This window comes from Cannabis sativa, chromosome 7, assembly GCF_029168945.1.
Source record: "Cannabis sativa cultivar Pink pepper isolate KNU-18-1 chromosome 7, ASM2916894v1, whole genome shotgun sequence".
In the NCBI taxonomy this organism is placed as follows: Eukaryota; Viridiplantae; Streptophyta; class Magnoliopsida; order Rosales; family Cannabaceae; genus Cannabis; species Cannabis sativa.
Genome location: NC_083607.1, coordinates 9,921,537 through 9,940,101, shown reverse-complemented (window position 1 = coordinate 9,940,101; position 18,565 = coordinate 9,921,537). Strand labels below are relative to the sequence as shown.

The 18,565-nt window shown below is 33.3% G+C and overlaps 1 protein-coding gene across 2 annotated transcripts; it reads left to right on the top strand.

Moving 5' to 3' along the window:
- Nucleotides 1–11,831: 11,831 nt before the first annotated feature.
- On the top strand, nucleotides 11,832–17,576 carry LOC115697003 (uncharacterized). Of its 2 annotated transcripts, none has more exons than XM_030623903.2 (2): nucleotides 11,832–12,156; nucleotides 17,193–17,576. In XM_030623903.2, the coding sequence occupies exons 1-2, from the start codon at nucleotides 12,019–12,021 to the stop codon at nucleotides 17,397–17,399; spliced, it is 345 nt and encodes a 114-aa protein (XP_030479763.1). In that variant the 5' UTR covers nucleotides 11,832–12,018; the 3' UTR covers nucleotides 17,400–17,576. The 2 variants fall into 2 exon arrangements, with proteins under 2 accessions (XP_030479763.1, XP_030479764.1); XM_030623904.2 differs by having other exon boundaries at nucleotides 11,850–12,156; nucleotides 17,196–17,576.
- Nucleotides 17,577–18,565: the final 989 nt, after the last annotated feature.

Sequence of the window (18,565 nt, the reverse complement as noted above, 5' to 3'; positions counted from 1 at the left end):
CACCCTCGGCTCTCAAAGCCTTCTCAACCATATCTGCATACGTGGTTGCTTCGGTAGTGGTAATAACCAGATCATGCCGGATCTTTGCACTCAAACCCGCTAAATATTTTTCTTTCTTACTGAAGTCCGTGGGTACAATTCCTGCCGCCAACTTAGCCAACCGATCAAACTTCGTTGTATACTCAGTGGATCGACATACCCTCGGTCGAACTAGATCAGTGAACTCTTTCCGCTTTGCACTGCGGACCGCTTCATTGTAATACTTGGAGTTAAATAACTCCCTGAATTCTTCCCAAGTCATCAGCGTGACGTCCCGTGTGAGGGTTATCAATTCCCACCACACAAGGGCATCTTCCTGAAACTGGAAAGTGGCGCAAGTCACCCGATCATTTCCAACCACTCCCATAAAGTTGAGAATACGCTCAATCATCGAAAGCCATTGCTCGGCCTTCATCACATCAGGGCCTCCCAGAAACACTGGAGGTGCCTGTTTTCGAAATCTTTCGTACAACGGTTCCATACGGTTGCCAACAACAGGTTGTTCTGCTGGCACCGCTGGAACTGCAACGGCCTGAACTTGTTGAGGAGGCACGGCAGGAGGACCTGCTGCCTCAATCTTTGGATCTCTTCATCTTGCTGACGAATTCTCTCTTGCATTTCAGCAAATCTTTGCTCCCAATCAGGAGGAGCTTGAGGTGGATTTACAGGGCGACCACCCTGAGCTCTGCCACGGCCACGGCCGCGACCACGGGGATTTTGAGGATTCCCCTGACCGCCTCCGGCCTCAACCATGCCACCCTGACTTCTTGTATTTCGCGGGACGTCCATATAATAGGACTTAGCCTGCGAATCCATAAGCCAGGCAGGTTAGACAGCGATCAAAATTAACACCGCTCTTAATAACTAAAAGGCAACACACTTTCTTTTCTTTTTAAAGAAATATATTTAATTTAAATCTAATATGCTTCCTAACATGCTTTCACATCACACTTATTTAAAATACTAAACAAGTACGGGCTTACTGAACCGTGAACCGAGCTTTCTCTGATGAAGATTGTACATGTCATAGCAAGCTTTGGTAGACAAACCTGGCGGCTCTGATACCAAAATTGTAACGCCCTAATGCTAAGGCACGCTACAGTGCTTTTTTAATTATTGTGCAAACTTTGCTAATCAAAGTAATTTCTCAAAAAACGTGTCAAATTAAAATTTTTGCTTTAAACATTAAACTTTATAAAATAATATAATATTTACAAATCCCGGGATCCCGATTTCAAACTTTTGAAAAATTTACTGTTTAAACTTTACATTCAAAATATACAAGTTCTGGGTCGCACAGCGACTTTCAAAATACAACACCCAGATGTCCCGAGACCGAACACTCCAGGTCGCGCTGCTTGACATGTACAATCTCACCCAAGCTCAGGTTCACTCCTGTTCAGCCTTCGCCTTTCCTTTACCTACACATGGAAGCAGAAACTGTGAGTCAACAGACTCAATAAGAAATGCATATAACATACCATATAATTTCCGACCTGTAAATAGGCGCCCATACACCTATTTACAGAGCTTAACCGATGAGCATGAACGTTCAATACCAGGGTACAACCACTATACCACATACACAACGTACCTAACTGTACGAGTGTTGGTAGGGTTTATTCCAATCAGTGAGTAACACTGAGTGATGTACCACACACCTTAGCATTTTCCTATGCTTGTGTTGGTATCACTGTATTATACTCAAATCAACAACAATCACTGTACCAATACACTCTATAACTTAATCATACAAGTGTTGGTAGTGTTTAACATAACTCAAGCATGCATATATATACACATATACACACATTCAGATAATCACATCATACATTATACACAGTTCTTACCTGTTTTCCAAATTCAAGTGTGCTGGCCGACCTGAACGGAATTCACGTGCTAGATGGATGCCCTAATCACAATAACGGTAACACAGATGAGTGACTCGCCAAATCACTTTCCGGGACTTAAAACTCGAAACTAAAAGTTTCCCTATCAATAAACCTCATGGCAATACCCTATATAACCCAAAATTGGCCAAAACTAGGGTTCTGGAAAATCCCCCAACAGGCAGACCGGATCCAACCGGTATCCCGGTTCTGGGTCACCAACCGGTCGACCGGTTGGTATAGACCATCCAGAACCGGAATTCCGGTTCTGTTGCAGGAACCCAAAAATTTTCCCCCCTTGATTCAAATCAATCCCAAACTTTACCAAACTTTCCAGTATACCTATACAATGTATAAACATTCATTTCCAATCAACAAATCACAGAACAAACCAATAATTCACTTTATGCCATTAAAGCTCAAAGCTTGAGTTTCAAAACTCAAGCTTGCTTAAAATCATTCTCAAGCATTAAAAACAGTAGCTAGGGACTTCAATCAACTCAAAATAACTCTAGAATTCGAACCCTAAGCAATTCAAACCTTAACAGCTCCTAACACCCCAAAATACCATTTCAACCTAACTTAAAAACTTAAAAACTAAGAAGGGTTCATTGAAGCTTACCTTAGATTGATTATCTCCTATGAAATCCTTGCTGAAATCCAACAATCAACAACAAACTCCCTTGGTTTGTCCCAGCCGAAAGCAAGAAAGAGAGAGAGGTTCAAGAACAATGAAACTTTTCTAATTTTTTTCCTTTTCCTTGGTTTTTCTTCAAATGAGACAAAAGGGTTAAGTTAATCCCTTGCTGAAATTAACTTGATTAGGTGTCAAAAACCTAAGGCAGCCACCTATCACTTATTAATTTTAAATGACAAAAATGCCCTTTAAGGTATAACTTAGGTATTCCTAAAACTAGGGGTAAAATGGTCAAAATCCATAACCCCGCTCAATCCCGATAATTTATTTTCTCTAAATTATTTCCCACTATGAAATAGGGTTCTAAACTTACCCATGTGATCAATCTAGCCATCCATCGCATTTTCCGTTGTCGCCGAGCAAAAATTACAAAATTAACATATTTCACATATAAGCTAAATAATACCCCTAGAGTTTAATAAAATCTCCAGAATTGAGAAATTATAACTCTAATATTTATTTCTAAATATTGGGGTCCATATTCAAAATTAATTCACAAATAATACTAGAATAATAAAATAATAAAAATTAGTGCTAATTGCCTTTTCTAATCCACATTACTAGAGCGGTCATTACAATAGTAATGCCTGCACCACACTAGGCAATCAGTCTCCACCACAACATGTTGCTAGGAGTAGGCAACTTCCAATCCAATTAAACTGAAATGAACCAAATTGATCAAATCCAATCTAATTAATTGGATTGGATTGGGTGTTAAAAGTTGGATTCCAATTGGATTAGATTGCTTATTAGATGTCAATTTCAAAATCCAATTAAAAATCGATCCAATCCAATTACATTTATATATATTAAAAAAATTATTTATATTTATTTATATATAATAAAATATTAAAAAAATATATTTTTAGTGGCTATTTGTTTTTACTTTTTTTTGTATGTTTGTTGTGGTATTTTAACACGCAAGTATACGTATCGTTTTAACAAGTATTACTCACGAAGAGTGAGGTCGATCCCACGAGGATTGTAGTTAAATACGTTAAAATTAAATTCTTACTTCTATTTGGCTAAATAAAATTTGAGATAAAATTAAACAAGACAACAATAAGAATAATAAAACTCAAGAAGCAAGTAAATTAATAGACAAATTAACAATGATAAAAGTTAGGGCTTTCGATTTCAATTGTATCTATTGATTATGGCCTAATATGATTATCTTCCTGTTACCAATTTCTATGCAATAGCAGGTTTACTAAGGTAATTTATAGTCTTCTCACATATATAAATCTCAATTACATGCAAATTTTCTACTTTCGTGATAAATTAAACATGTAACAGGCATTAAACAAAGAAACTATATAAGCTATCTAAACCATATAGGTACTCTCGTCCTATATCGAAATTCAGTTCTATTTCACTATAACATAATCAACACTCACTTCTCAAATGTCGCGTCAAAATCATAGACATTTAATTGGTGAATAGGCAATTAAAAGTAATTAAGTACGAATGAAATAGAATACATAGAAATTGAGGGGGAATTAAATCATATTAAAACCAATAATCAATGTCAAACAATATCCTTCTAAACCCTAATGAACTATTTAGCTACTCATGTTCATTGTAGCAAATTCACACATATTAATTATATATATAAAAAAAAGAAAATAGAGAAGAAAAGAATGCTGAAAACCCCGTTGAAAAAGCCTTCGCAATTGATTTTTATGTTACTTTCTTCTTTGCCTGTGCACTTAACTACAAAGTTTGCTAAGGCCTGTCCCTTGACTGCTGTTTGGGGTTGGAAGATTATTTTATACTGACCCAACTCTATTGCCCATTTTAGTAACCGTCCAGAGGCGTCGGGTTTTTGCAATACTTGGCGTAATGGTTGGTCGGTGTATACCCAAACAGGATGAGCCTGGAAATAAGGCCTTAACTTCCCCGTTGCTAAGATTAGGCAGTAAGTGAGCTTCTCTATCAGAGGATATCGTCCCTCAGCTTCAACAAGCCTTTTGCTGATATAATAGACTGGATGCTGAACGTTGTTCTCTTCTCTTATCAGCACAACGCTTACAACATATTCTGTGACAGCCAAGTATATTCCTAATTCTTCTCCGTCTAGGGGGTTTTGAGAGTACGAGAGATTTTGTAAGTTGTCTTTTTAATTCCTGGAAAGCATTCTCACATTCCTCCGTCCATTCAATTTTTTTGTTACCTCGAAGGATGTTGAAGAAAGGAACACACATGTTTGTTGACTTCGAGATGAATCTACAGAGTGCGACTATCCGACCAGTTAAGCTTTGGATTTCCTTAGTTGTTGTTGGCGATTTCATATTCAGGAGGGCTTGTATTTTTTCTGGATTGGCTTTTATACCCCGAGCATTAACAATAAAACCAAGAAACTTACCCGAGCTGACTCCAAAGGAGTAGTTTAAGGGATTGAGTTTCATGTTGTATTTTTAGAGGATTTTGAAGCATTCATCCAGATCCTCTATGTGCCCCTAGCTTTCCTAGATTTGACTAGCATATCATCCACATATACCTCCATATTTTGTCCGATCTGGTCTTTAAACATTTTATTTACTAGCTTCTAGTAGGTAGCTCCAGCATTCTTCAGACCGAAAAACATAACCTTGTAACAGTACATACCCATATATGTTCAAAAACTTGTATGTTCTTGGTTTGGTGGATGCATTCTGATTTGATTATACCCCAAATAGGCATCCATGAAGCTCAAGATTTCGTGCCTAGCTGTTGCATCCACGAGCTGATCAATTCTTGGAAGTGGAAAACAGTCCGTAGGGCACACCTTGTTAAGGTCAGTGAAATCAATACATACTCGCCATTTTTTGTTAGGCTTGGGTACTAGTACGGGGTTAGCCACCCAAGCCGGGTAGAAAGCTTCAATGATGAACTCGTTTTTATGCAGTCTTTCTACCTCCTCCTTCAACGCTTGTGCCCATTCTTTGTCCAACAATCTTCTTTTTTGTTGAATGGGTCAAAAGTTTGGGTCAATATTTAGGGCGTGAGACATTACTAAAGGGTCAATACTGGCCATATCCTCATGTGACCAGGCTAAATTGTCTAGGTTTGCTCTTAGAAATTTTATTAAAGCTAATTTATTTCGAGCATCAAAACTTTGCCAATTTTGAGTTTCCTAGTCGGGATATTTGGTTCGATTTCAACCTCTTTCGATTCTTCCACCGGCCCTACATTTGTGTTTGGTTCTCCAAGTCGGGGATCCATGTCCTCGTCCCCGCCTTGGGCTACCTCCTATTGGGTAATACTTTTTCCCTTGCCCGAAATCTGGCCGGAGGTACTTTCCTTTTTGATCTTAGTTAGGGCAAGGTTATAGCATTCACGTGCTATTCTTTGGTTCCCTCTGAGGCACCCTACCCCATTCTTTGTTAGGAACTTGACGCAGAAATGAAAAACTGATGTGACAACTTTTAAGTCATATAGGGCCGGTCTGCCTAACATGACATTGAAAGCTGATGGGACATCAATTATCAAAAATTATGCCATCATAATTATGCTCCTCGAATCTTGTCCAACAGTGAGGGGGTAGATGGATTGGCCCTAGAGGTGCAACGCTCTGGCCTGAGAAACCATATACAAGGTGGGTACATGGGATTGGATATTTTTAAGCTGAACCCCCATCTTCTCATAGGTTGTTTTAAACAAAATGTTTGAAGAGGCTCCATTGTTTGTCATGATTCGGGCCACTGTCTTATTCGCAATCTGTATTTCAACGACCAAGGGATCGTTGTGTGGGAAGTGGACATGATTATCATTTGCTTCAGTGAAAGTTATTGTGAGTTCCCCTACCCGTGGTATTTTTGGCTTTCTCTCCTCTATGGCCAAAAATGTTTCCTTTTGTTCATACTGCAAGGCTCGGGTATACTTTTCTCAAACTTTGCCCGAGTCTCTAGTAGGATGTGGACCCCCAATAATAACTTGTAAATGCCCATTCACTAGTGGATGAATCAATTGGTTCTGGTTATTGTCTGTTTGGGCGACCCTCTGATTCTAGCCGGCCTTGGCATACTTTTACAAGTGTGGGTTATTCTTTCTGATCAAAAATTCAATTTCCCGCTTCAGGTTATTGCACTCGTTTGTGTCATGGCCGTAATCTGCGTGGAAATGGCAGAACTTGGATGTATCTCTTTTACTTATGTCCTTCTTCACGGGAGAGGGTTTCTTGTATGGGACCATAGAATGAGTTGTTGCATATATTGTCTCTAGGTCGTCTGTTAGGACATAAAGGCAGTAAACTTTGAGGCATTTTCCCTAGGGTGCTGTTCGGTATTACCAGTGAACTTACCTTTCTTTCCGTTGCCCTGCCTACGATTATTATTAGACCTCTTCCCATTCGAATTCGAATTGCCAGGATATTGTGGACTCTGAGCGGACGCTCATGCCGAGGTGGTACGTAGCTGGCTCTTCTTTTGTCCGACAGTGCCTACACGCCAAACAACTTCTTTGAACTTAATAAATCCATCTGCTCGGTCCAAAAATTCAGCCATAGATCCCATGGTCAGCCTCTTAATATCCTTCCACAGTTCTCCAAGTAGCTCAATGCCTCCCAGTATAGCGGCCAACCTTCCTTCTTCGGTCAACCCCTTAACCTTGGTAGCTTTTGTCATAAATCTACTTATATAAGCTTTGAGGGGTTCCCCTGGCATCTATTTTACCTTGACCAGATCTTCTAGATGCGAGGGAAGTTAACAGAAGGAGGAAAATTATGCGTGGAATTTCGAGGAGAAAGCATTCCACAAATTAAACCTCCTTGGAGGCAGCTTGAAGTACCACTACTGGGCGGCTTCTGCGAGTGTAACAGGGAATATTCTACATCTGACATCACTGTTGGATATATTTTACCAGGATCTAGATTTAATAACAAGTATGTTTCATTAACATCCTAATATGAATTCTAAAACAATGAAATAAACACATATAAAGTTTAGGAAACCTTACATTGGGTGCAGCGGAATATAATGACTCCTTCCGTTCAGATATCTAGCCCTTGATTCCTTTCTGTAGCAGAGCATTATCAATATCTGAACCTGGATCTCTTTCTCTCCTTCCTTTGATGCTGATTCTCCTTCTTGTTGGATGGTTTTCTACAGTCTTACACACTATGATTGAGATACCACTTGATGTGTGTGGGCACTCACTCATTCACTCAAGGATTTCGAAAATTTAGAGAAGAAAAGAGAAGGGAAAAGGTTCGGCCTATAGAGAAAAGATAGAGGCTCAGTTTTCATCTGACAGAAGTTCAAGTGTGAATGAGAGCCATCACTATCTATTTATAGGTAACCACCTAGGTTTAGGTTAGAATTATTTGGCATTAAAATAATGAAAAAATAAATGGTAAAACCCATAAAGTGTGGCCGGCCATGGGCTTGGATAATGGGCCTCACTTATGCAATTTTGCTGTTTTATCATTCCTGCATCTGATTTTCTCAAAAACGCCAATTTTCAAATTCAACCATTTAAATGCCAATTCTAATTATTTAATAACTAAAAATTAATTATTAAATAATATTGTCATTTAATATATTTATTAATTAGACATATAAAGTCTCTTAATTAATAAATAAACCTAGAATCTCTTTTCTTTACAATTTCGCCCTTGCTTAGTGAAAATTCATAAACTAGACATAGTCTAACTTTAGAATTATAATTGATTAATCAAAATCAATTAACTGAGTCTTACAAGCACTATGGTCTCAACTAGTATGGGGACCATGGGTCTATATATCCGAGCTTCCAATAAGCAGATCAAGAATTTATATCTTAAACTCACTGACTTATTAATTCTTCGCTGAATCCAAGCATAGAACTTAGAATTGCACTCTCAGTATATAGAACGCTCTATATGTTCCACGATATAGACACGTCATTAGTTATCCATTGTTATAACCCTAATGTGATCAATGATCCTCTATATAGACGATTTACACTGTAAAGGGATTAAATTACCGTAACACCCTACAATGTATTTTATCCTTAAAACACTTAATCCTGTATAAATGATATTTCAGCTAAGTGAAATGAGATCTCCACCATTTATTTTCGTTTGGTTAAGCTCAAAGGAAATCATCCTTTACTTTCTATTCGCCAGATAGAAGCTATAGATTCCATATTTATGTTAGCGCTCCCACTCAATTACACTACCGTGTTCCCAAAATGTACGTATCACCCTGACCCAAAAGTAGGCTTAACTAACAAATCAAAGAACACGAATAACACTCTTGAGATTGAACCTAATCATATCAGGATTAAGATCATTTGATCTAGGATCAACAGGTGATATTGAATTGAATAGATATTACGGTAAATTCTAATATATCTAATCAAAGTTCAATATCGGTCCCTTCCGATGTATACTCCATACATTCAATGCTGGTAAACTTTGCCAATATCCTTGAAAGGACATAACACTTATCCAAGGTGTAAGAATACTTATCGCTGATTATACCATGTCAGTCTAAATCCAGTGTTCTGACAAATAAGAGAATAAACTTTCGAACATATAATTAAGATTATATTCCACTGTGTTGACAACACTATAATCATTAACAAATTGATATGTTCTGGACTTAAATAGAATTCATACATTATGTACATATAATCATGAAATAAATCATGTGAACCATGCAACATTAAATGTTATTTCTGATCTATATTAATAAGTAAATTTGATTATATTGAAATGGGTTTTATTTAGGGCATAAAACCCAATAAACTCCCACTTGCACTAATATAAAACAAAATGTACATTTCAAATAATCTCAACACCTTAAAGTTTCCATCTCCCTGTCCCTCAATTCTATAAACTGACATCTCTGCTCATCGAACGCAAGGTTTATAGTAGCACGGAAATCCTCCTGATCATGGTGCAAAGCATTATTTTGACCTTGCATGAGTCCAAGGGCTGTTCGGAGGTTTTGGATCTCAGTATCATCTCCAATTGTCCTCTGAACATTAGTGGTGGACGGGACTTCAGTGTTCGGAGTGGACTGATCGGCTGCTAAACTGGTGTTCCCAGTCTCTTGCACGCATGGTGTGATCCCAGCCAAACGGGAAGTCACACCATGGCCCACAGTAGATGGCTGTGTATTGGCCTGTTCGGGGTTTGTCCCTGGTCGTCCTCTCGTATTCCCAGGGGTCTGCACGTTGGGATCTGTCACTATCGGGTCGCCCTGATCTGATCAGCCAGGCCTCCATGAGTTTGCACCACCATCCTGTACGCATGTTAAAACTTAAGACAAAAAGAAAACTTGGGTTTTTGCTCTCAATAAAAGCACCAATTTATTGGCCTCACTTTTAGCCAACGACAGTGAGTTAATTAATAAGTGATTAAGAATGTAATTAAAATAGAGCAAAAATAATAAAGTAATAAATAACACCAGATTTTAAAGAGGTTCGGCCTCGTGAGTGTGGTAATAGCCTACTCCCCTTAAATTGTATTAACTCGAGAGAAAGAACGAAGTGTTTTTCTCTCTTAAAGCTCTTACAATGAATCTCTGAGTAATTCTCTTATATCTCTCCCTCTGAAGCAATTCTTTCAATCCCTTTCATAGTGAGACTAAGTCACTATTTATAGGATCTTAATGCATGAGGGAAGATTTCCCTTTTGCTTACAATGTATAAAATAAGAAATTACATGTATTACATAATTATGATACACGAAATAGGAAACTAGAGCAGGTTGCTATATTTCTCTGATTCAATCCCACGATTGGAGGGATTGCTTTTGTCTCTTGGCATCGCAAGATTACTCTGAAGTAATTAACTCTTTGGAAGTAGTTCAGCAAGTCAAACTTATCAAAGGTTATACATTGCCCAGATGATCTATTTTCATCATGCTCAGGTAATCAAAGGTTATACATGCTGATGTACAATATAGAATCTGTTCGGGACATTCACCTCCGCCCAAATACAAAAAATGCAGGACACGTGTCACCTATTTTTCTGCCACGTCATTATACAAAAAATTGGATAACAATCTCAAAGAGTGCTATTATAGATTTTTACAAATAAACTTTAAATCTTGCTTTTAATTATATTTTAATAATTTTGGTGGAATTTTTTTTCTATTATTTTATATCATTTATTTGTGTGAGGATATTTTTAGCCTATTATTTATGTTATTTTTAGAGTTAATTTTCTTCTTTATTATCACTTTTTGGAATAGAATTACGCTTATTTTCGTTAATTTCAAGTTTCGACATCTAGAATGTATAAATTGGTCAAATCTCACAAAAAGATGATTTATAAAATAGAGAAAATTGTGCAAGAAAATAAAGTTGAAACTTCAAGCCTAAATTAGACTATGTTCTGATCAGATTTTGGAGAAAGTCAAAACATAAAAGTTCTAGATCTCTCTTTTATCTTTTCGGATCGTCTAATTCTGAGCAATATCGAGAGAGTTATGACCAAAATATTATCAGTCGACGTAGTAAAAAACTCACTGTCCAAATAAAGGGGGGTTATGCCTAGGCAATTTGATAGCTAATGAGTTTTGTTACATTTTTTTTTTTTTGAAAAATAGTTAATTTAAGTTGGGATTTAATTTATTAAGTTTGATTAATATCTCAAATTTTATGTATGGTGTAAGTTTAATTGACTAGTATATTTTTGCCTGAGAAGACTTAGGTCTAATAGTTGAACATAACAAATTAGTTTCGATATAATGGTGACATGCTAAGTGAAAAAAAGACTTCAAAGATAAGTTTTTTCTTGTTAAAATAATTATTGCGTTTCATCTTTAATTTAAAAATTCACAATATTATCGTTGTATAGTGTGTTAATCTACTTTTCTATATTTATTTATTTTGTAGGTAGTTTTGGTTCAATTGATTGTTTATATCGGATGCCTCTTGAATGTGATTTTAAGTTGTTTTGTCTGAATTTTTGAGATAACTTGGTCTTATATATATCACTTTGTTTGTAGTTGACTCATATTCTGACTTTGTATATCTTCGACTAGACAATTAGCTTATTAACTGAAAATTTCTCTACGTGAACGATTATCATAAGGTGAATCACTCACTCTAAAAAAAAAATATTCAACATTCATTTTAATTTTTAAGACAGTATAAGACTAATATTGAAAAAATAACCATTAATTAGAGATATTTCTTTCTCCTATACACAACTGTTCTGATTTGAAAGGTTATAATAAAGACAAAACCTTTATTTTGTTCTAGAGGAAAAAATTCCTAGACTTTCATGGATCCATAAAAATATGATAACTCATAGTTAAACCACCACCACCTAAATATTATTTGTCCTTCATGACAATTTGTTTGTGTGTGTTTATATAAATATATACATATATATAATGTTGTGTATTTTAAAGGCATATATAACATTAGAAAAATTAAGTTTGCAGTATACTGATAGTTATTTTTCCAATTAATTAAGATGTTGGAGGGAAAAGCTGTGGTGCGTGAGACAGATATGACAGAGGCAATGCAAAGCCATGTTATGGAGTTAGCCTACAAAGCTCTTGATCTTCATGAAGTTTCTGATTGTCAATCCATTGCAAATTATATCAAACAGGTTTGGTTTTTTCTTTAATCTCATAATTTAAAGACAAAGAAAATATTATATCTATATAGATTATATTCACCTGCTATATATCTGTGAATTTTCATGTGTCCATGGAATATCATAGTTCATTCACCATTATTACCATAATTTTATAATATAATATACTTTAATCATCAATTTTATAGAATATGAAGTGTTATCAATTTAGCCAAAATCCCCTCTTAATTCTCTCATAGTTTCAATACATATTATGAAAAAAAAGTAAATACCATTTTGAACCCTGTGTTTTGCAAAAATTATCAATTGGACCATCGGTTTTGTTAAATGACATAATAAACTCTGTATTTTCTAAAACGGTAAAAATAGGACCCTAAACTTAATTTTTGACAACTTTTTTTTTTTTTTAATATAACTAACTTAAAGACAATTCCTAACACGAACAGATACAAAAAATGTAAACAGTCATAATACCTTTAGATTGGATTATTATTAAATTTTATTTTGATAAAAACTCAGTTTAAAGTCCTATTTATATCCTTTTAAAAAATATAAGGTCCATTTTATTATTTCAAAAAACAGAAAGTCCAATTGGTAAATTTTAAAAAATACAGGTCCAAAATAAAAAAAAACTTTCTTTTATGTGTCTGTAATTTTTTTCTGTAAGAAAATGATATTAAGTTAATCTTTTGTATTATTTTATTATATATAAATAAAGTGTTTATTTTACTCTGGTTTATTTTTGTAACAAATTTGATATCTTTCTCATTATTTTGCCAAAAAGGGGAAAAGCATATATATAGTTTTAATAAGTTTAGATGAAGCAAATCTTAACTATACCACTTTTGGCTAAACATGTTATCAAACATCTTTTTATTGGAACAAATTTAATTAGTTATAAGAATATTAATTAAGGATTAAAATAGTGGTGTTATTATTGTGATTCTCTGTGTCTTCTCTTTATACCTTGTTACTGGGTTTGTGAGAATGAATATATAGGCCGGTGTTTATAGGTGTAGCTACATAAAATTGAATCTTATAATTATTATTATTGTCTCAATGAGAAGACAACAATGATAAAACATATTAAATACATAGAGTATATATTCACCTCCCAACTTTTTGTAACATTACTCTTTCAAATATTCTTTTGGAATGTATATAATTGTTGCTTCATTCGACCCAATTAAAAAATAAATCATTATATATTATTGTGATACTTCCATCTTTTACTCATCACTTCCAACAATCAGTGGTTGAATTAACACCACAGAATTTAATAACTATAGTTCCTTTTCAAAATATAATAATAAAAAATGTACTCATAACCTAACTAACTGATTAATTTGTATTATAGGTCCATAAATTATATAGATTATAGCATATTATAGTCTCCAAATTTTATTTTTTAGTAAATTGATTCCCAAAATATACATATAAATTTTGGCAAGTAGTCCTTGGACTTTATATTTTTGGAAAATTGAGTCCTTAAACTTTTATTTTTTGGCAACATTAATTCCCTAGTCTTAAATAATGATATTTTTGTTAATTTTCACTTATATATTTTACATACTTTGTTATTTTTTTTGAGTTATAATTTATTTTTAATTTAATACTTTTGTAAAAGGTATTGTATATTAATGTATTTTTCTCAAGTATTTATATATACAAATATTTTTTAAACAAAATATTTCAAAAATATAATTTATTCATATGTATATTTTTTTTTATTAATAAAAAAGAGTATGAGCACTAACGGACCCATATTATGTCTAGAGGGGACACTAGGTCCCCTCACTTGTTTTTATCTTTTTATTTTTTATTATATATATTAGCTCTTATATATTATAAATTCTTATATTTAAGTCATCACAAATATTATTTATTTTTTATTTTTGTAAAAATTATTTATATTTTATTATTTATTAATGAATAGTAGTATTATAATTTTAATATTTTTTTTTACATCTAATATATTACATTTATTAATTATTTCAATTTTAATTTTACGCTAGTGAGCGCCACTGAGCATAAGCTAAAAACAAATTTTTAAATATAATTTAGTTAAGTATAGTTTATATATAGAAAATATATTTAGGATTTTTTTTTTAATTTTTTTTTTCTTATTACAGCAAGTTTATAAAAAAAAATAGTATAAATATATATATATATATTTTTTTAAAAAAATTGACAATATATATTTAAATAAAAATATTTAAAATTTATACAAATAAAAAACAACAAAAAATACCATTATTTAGAGTGGGGACATAATGTTGCCAAGAATATAAAAGTTGGGACCTTTGGGGACTAATTAACTTGCAAAACTTATTTAGGGAGATCAATTTGCAAAAAAAAAAAAAAAAAAAAAAAAGAGTTTGGGAGCCAACTTACCAAAATTTATATAATTTAAGGACCAGTGGTATAAATAAGTTTATGATAATTCAAAAACATTAAAAAATTAAGGGATAATTGCCGCAAAAGTCTTCAAAAACTTAGGGTTGATGCAGATTAGTCTCCAACCTCAAAAATTGGCGGTAATAGTCCTCAAGGTGACATTTTCTGTAAGCCTATTGGTCCCTTTTTTAACTGATTCGTTAAACCCAAATAAAATACCTCATGTCAATTTTTTATTGGTCCAAATAATAATTTTAATTAAAAAAATTTAAAATAAAATAAAAATCCTAAAAAATATATTTTAAAACTATAAATATATTATATTTTATTTTATTATATATATTTTTTTCTTTTTCTTGTTCATCTTCTTCAACCAGCCACGAAGTTCAAACTGGAGCACCACTACCACGACCCCAATCACATCCTGACTGCCAGCATTCCCAGTCGACCCCAGCCAGCCCTAGCCACCCCCACTCTAGCCCAATGTTGTCAAGGACCACTGACGAGGACCACCAATGAGGTGGTTGTGCGGTCGTGGACGACTAATGCCGAAGATGAACAAGTGTGAAATTTCAAGGCATAACAAAAAATGAAACAAAATAGAGTGTGTGTGAGAGAGAGAGAGAGATCTTTATTGGAGAAAATGTCACTGGAGCTGAAGCTCCATGGTGAGGACTTGGTGCAGGGAGAGAGAAAACACCGTCGAACCTCACCCCATCCCCGTCGAATGTTGCATCATCCAAAAGCGAACATCATACCTCGACAACGTTACTCGAACAACCAAATTTGCCATTAACAGTGAAAAGCACAAACAAAAAAAAAAAAAACTAAATAAAGGTTATGAGATCAAAGAAAAAGAAGAAGAGAATGCTAAGAAGATGAGGTCTACCAATTTGTTTGGGCATCTAAAAATCTCGCCCGTCTGCCTGGTCGTTCGCCTAGACTGAGAGAGTGGAAGCCTGACACCGGCCATTCTCGATCCTTTAAGCTCAAAATGAACCCAGAAAAATCGAAACCCAAACCCCGACCTTCCACACCCTTGAGCTCCTTGCCTGTCTGTCTTTCTCCTTTTCTTCTTGTCGAATGTGCACGATAGTGGTGGTGCTCCGGTCACCGCAGGCCAAAATGGAGGCCACGAATCGTGGTGGTGCTTTGATTGATCTCTCGTGGTTGACTGGGTTGATGAAAACGATGAACAAGAAAAAATATAAAAAAAAACAAAGAAAAGAAAATATATAATAAAAATAAAATAAAATAAAATTAATTTCTGATTTTAAATTATATTTATTTTATTTTATTTTAAATTTTTTAATTTTAAATTATTTTTTGGACTAATAAAAAATTGACACGTGACACTTTATTTGAGCTTAACAGATTAGCTAGAAAATGGAGGCTTACAAAAATGTCACCTTGGGGATTATTACCACCAATTTTTTCGGTTAGAGACTAATCTGCATCAACCTTAAATTTTTGAGAACTTTTGCCGCAATTATCCCAAAAACTAAATATGTGATATTATCATTTTAGCTTAGGAATGACAATGGTGAATATCTAGGGCAGTTTCTAAATTACCATCCCCATCCCCGTAGATTAATTATATAACTATACCCGCCCCAATGACCATAGGTAATGGTGTGGGTATATTAACCTGTAAACAGGACCGAGTGGGTCATAGGAAAAAAAATAGGCCCTTATTTAGAAAAAAAAATATCTATTTTCAAAATCAGTAAAAAGTGTGTCTTTTTAAAAGGGATGGATGGACTCTAAACACAAGCCTAACTTGCTTATACTCAGAATCGGGCATGTCAGTAAACTATTGGAAAAAAACATAATTACCCTCCATCATTAATAGTATTGAAAAAAATTATAATAATTTAATTTAATTTTAATATAATTCAATTAAGCGACATTTTTTTTAATGAATTAAGCAACATTTGAAGTGCTTTTCAAACTGAAAATCTATGTATATATATATAGATATTCATTATTCAAAAATATTCGGTAAACACATTAAAATATTAAAAACAAAAATCAAATAATAACCATAAATTTATTAAAGTTATATAAAAAAAATAAATTAAAAATCAAATATAAAATTAATAAAAAATATTCAATATATATGTATATATTGAAGCGAATATGGGGTGGTGTATCCTAATACCGTACCCGCAACATACCTGCATATGTGCGGTGCAGTTGTTCTCCGCTCCAATCATTTTTCCCATTTAAATGATTATTTTCTTCACTATTCAGATGGAATAACCATTGATACCGTAGATTATATTGACATAATCCTTTGGCTAAATTCTAGTATTATAGTATAAATTATTCACAATTTCTAAAGAAAACTAAGGAGGTTCATTATTTTTTAGGGGAAAATAAGCATGATGTTGAATATAGGAATTTGTTTTTTTTTTTTTGTTATAGCTACTAGATTATCTCTTGGTGAATATATATGTGATAGGCCTAGCAGGCTGTCTTGTGCTACAATTCTTTATATTCTCATAACTCATAAGAAGCCTCATTATACATTGGTTTAATTACTATGAGAGCATATATAATTTTTTTTATTATAATATATAAGCTTTTGAATTAGTTTTGTATGGTCATATATGATGGGATGGATCTGATATTTATATATTGATAAATAGCAGAAGGTTGATGAAGCATATGGGCCAGCATGGAACTGTGTGGTTGGGAAAGAGTTTGGATCTTGCATTACTCACTTGACTGGAAGTTTCATTTTCTTTCATGTGGAGATGATGGAGTTTCTTATCTTCAAGGATGGCAAGGACTTCCATGAAACAAAAGATCAAGCTATTGGCATGGAGTTTCACACAAAAAAACCAATACAATAATTAAGATATATACATACATATCCCTTCTTAATTAATGTCCTATTTTTTAGTGTTAAACTTAACTTAATTCAGTAGTGTAGGATTGTTAATCTCATCTGCCAATTCACCAATGGTATGACCCAATTATTTGAACAAATTATAAATATATATCATATATATATATTATATTTGGTCATTATATAATGAATACTGCACCACTTTATCAAGAAGCGATCATAATTATTATGCATAGCTAGATACATAAAGAAAAAAAATCCTTGCAGTTTGCAAAAGGAGAGGTCCGAAGAAGAGGTCAATAGGTTTGTATCTTATGTGTGGGTGTCCTCTACTAGGCCCTCTCTATCTACATAAAAAATAATATATTTTTTACACTATTAAAATATATATATAAGAAAAATAAAGACAAACTTATTTTTTGCCAACAAACTTTTCTTCTATTATTTTTTTTTAGGAAAATTATCCCTTATACTGTTTTTTTAACTTCTTCTTCTTTTTTTTTTTTTTTTTTTTTTTTTTCAAATTTACGATTTGGTTTCTAAAGTTGTCACAGCGCTAGTTGCAATAGGGGTTTCTATACGATTTTTTGTTACAACTTAAGTTGCAGCACTAGTTGCAATAAAGGTTTCTATGCAGAATTCTGTAAAAATACAAAAAAAAAAAAAAAAAAAACTATTTTGATGAAGTATAAAAATAAAAAAAATAAAAAACCCTTTTTTTTAATCGATAAACAACCCATTTCATATTATGTAAAAATAATTTTTTTTGTTAAATAAAAAAAATTAATTAAACATAAAAGTTTAAACTTTTTTAATACTTCCCATTCGTGCACCTATATATATTAGAAAGAAAATTAATGAGAACAAAAGATTTTTCTCATAAATTATAATAGTTTTATTTTTATTTTATTTTTATTTTTTTTATGTTTTTCGTGTAGATCTGCATAAACAAAACGAGAAATAAACTATATGGACAAATTATTTTATATTCTTTTACTAATTAATGAGCTAACACAAGCATGTTGCCAATATATGCAAAACAACTATATATAGCTGAACAAGTTTACTATTATGAGTTTTAAGACTAGTAGTGCAAATTTCAAAAACAAAAGCATATTATTAATTTTTTGAGGGCTTATATATATGAAGTTAAAAATAATAATAAAAACT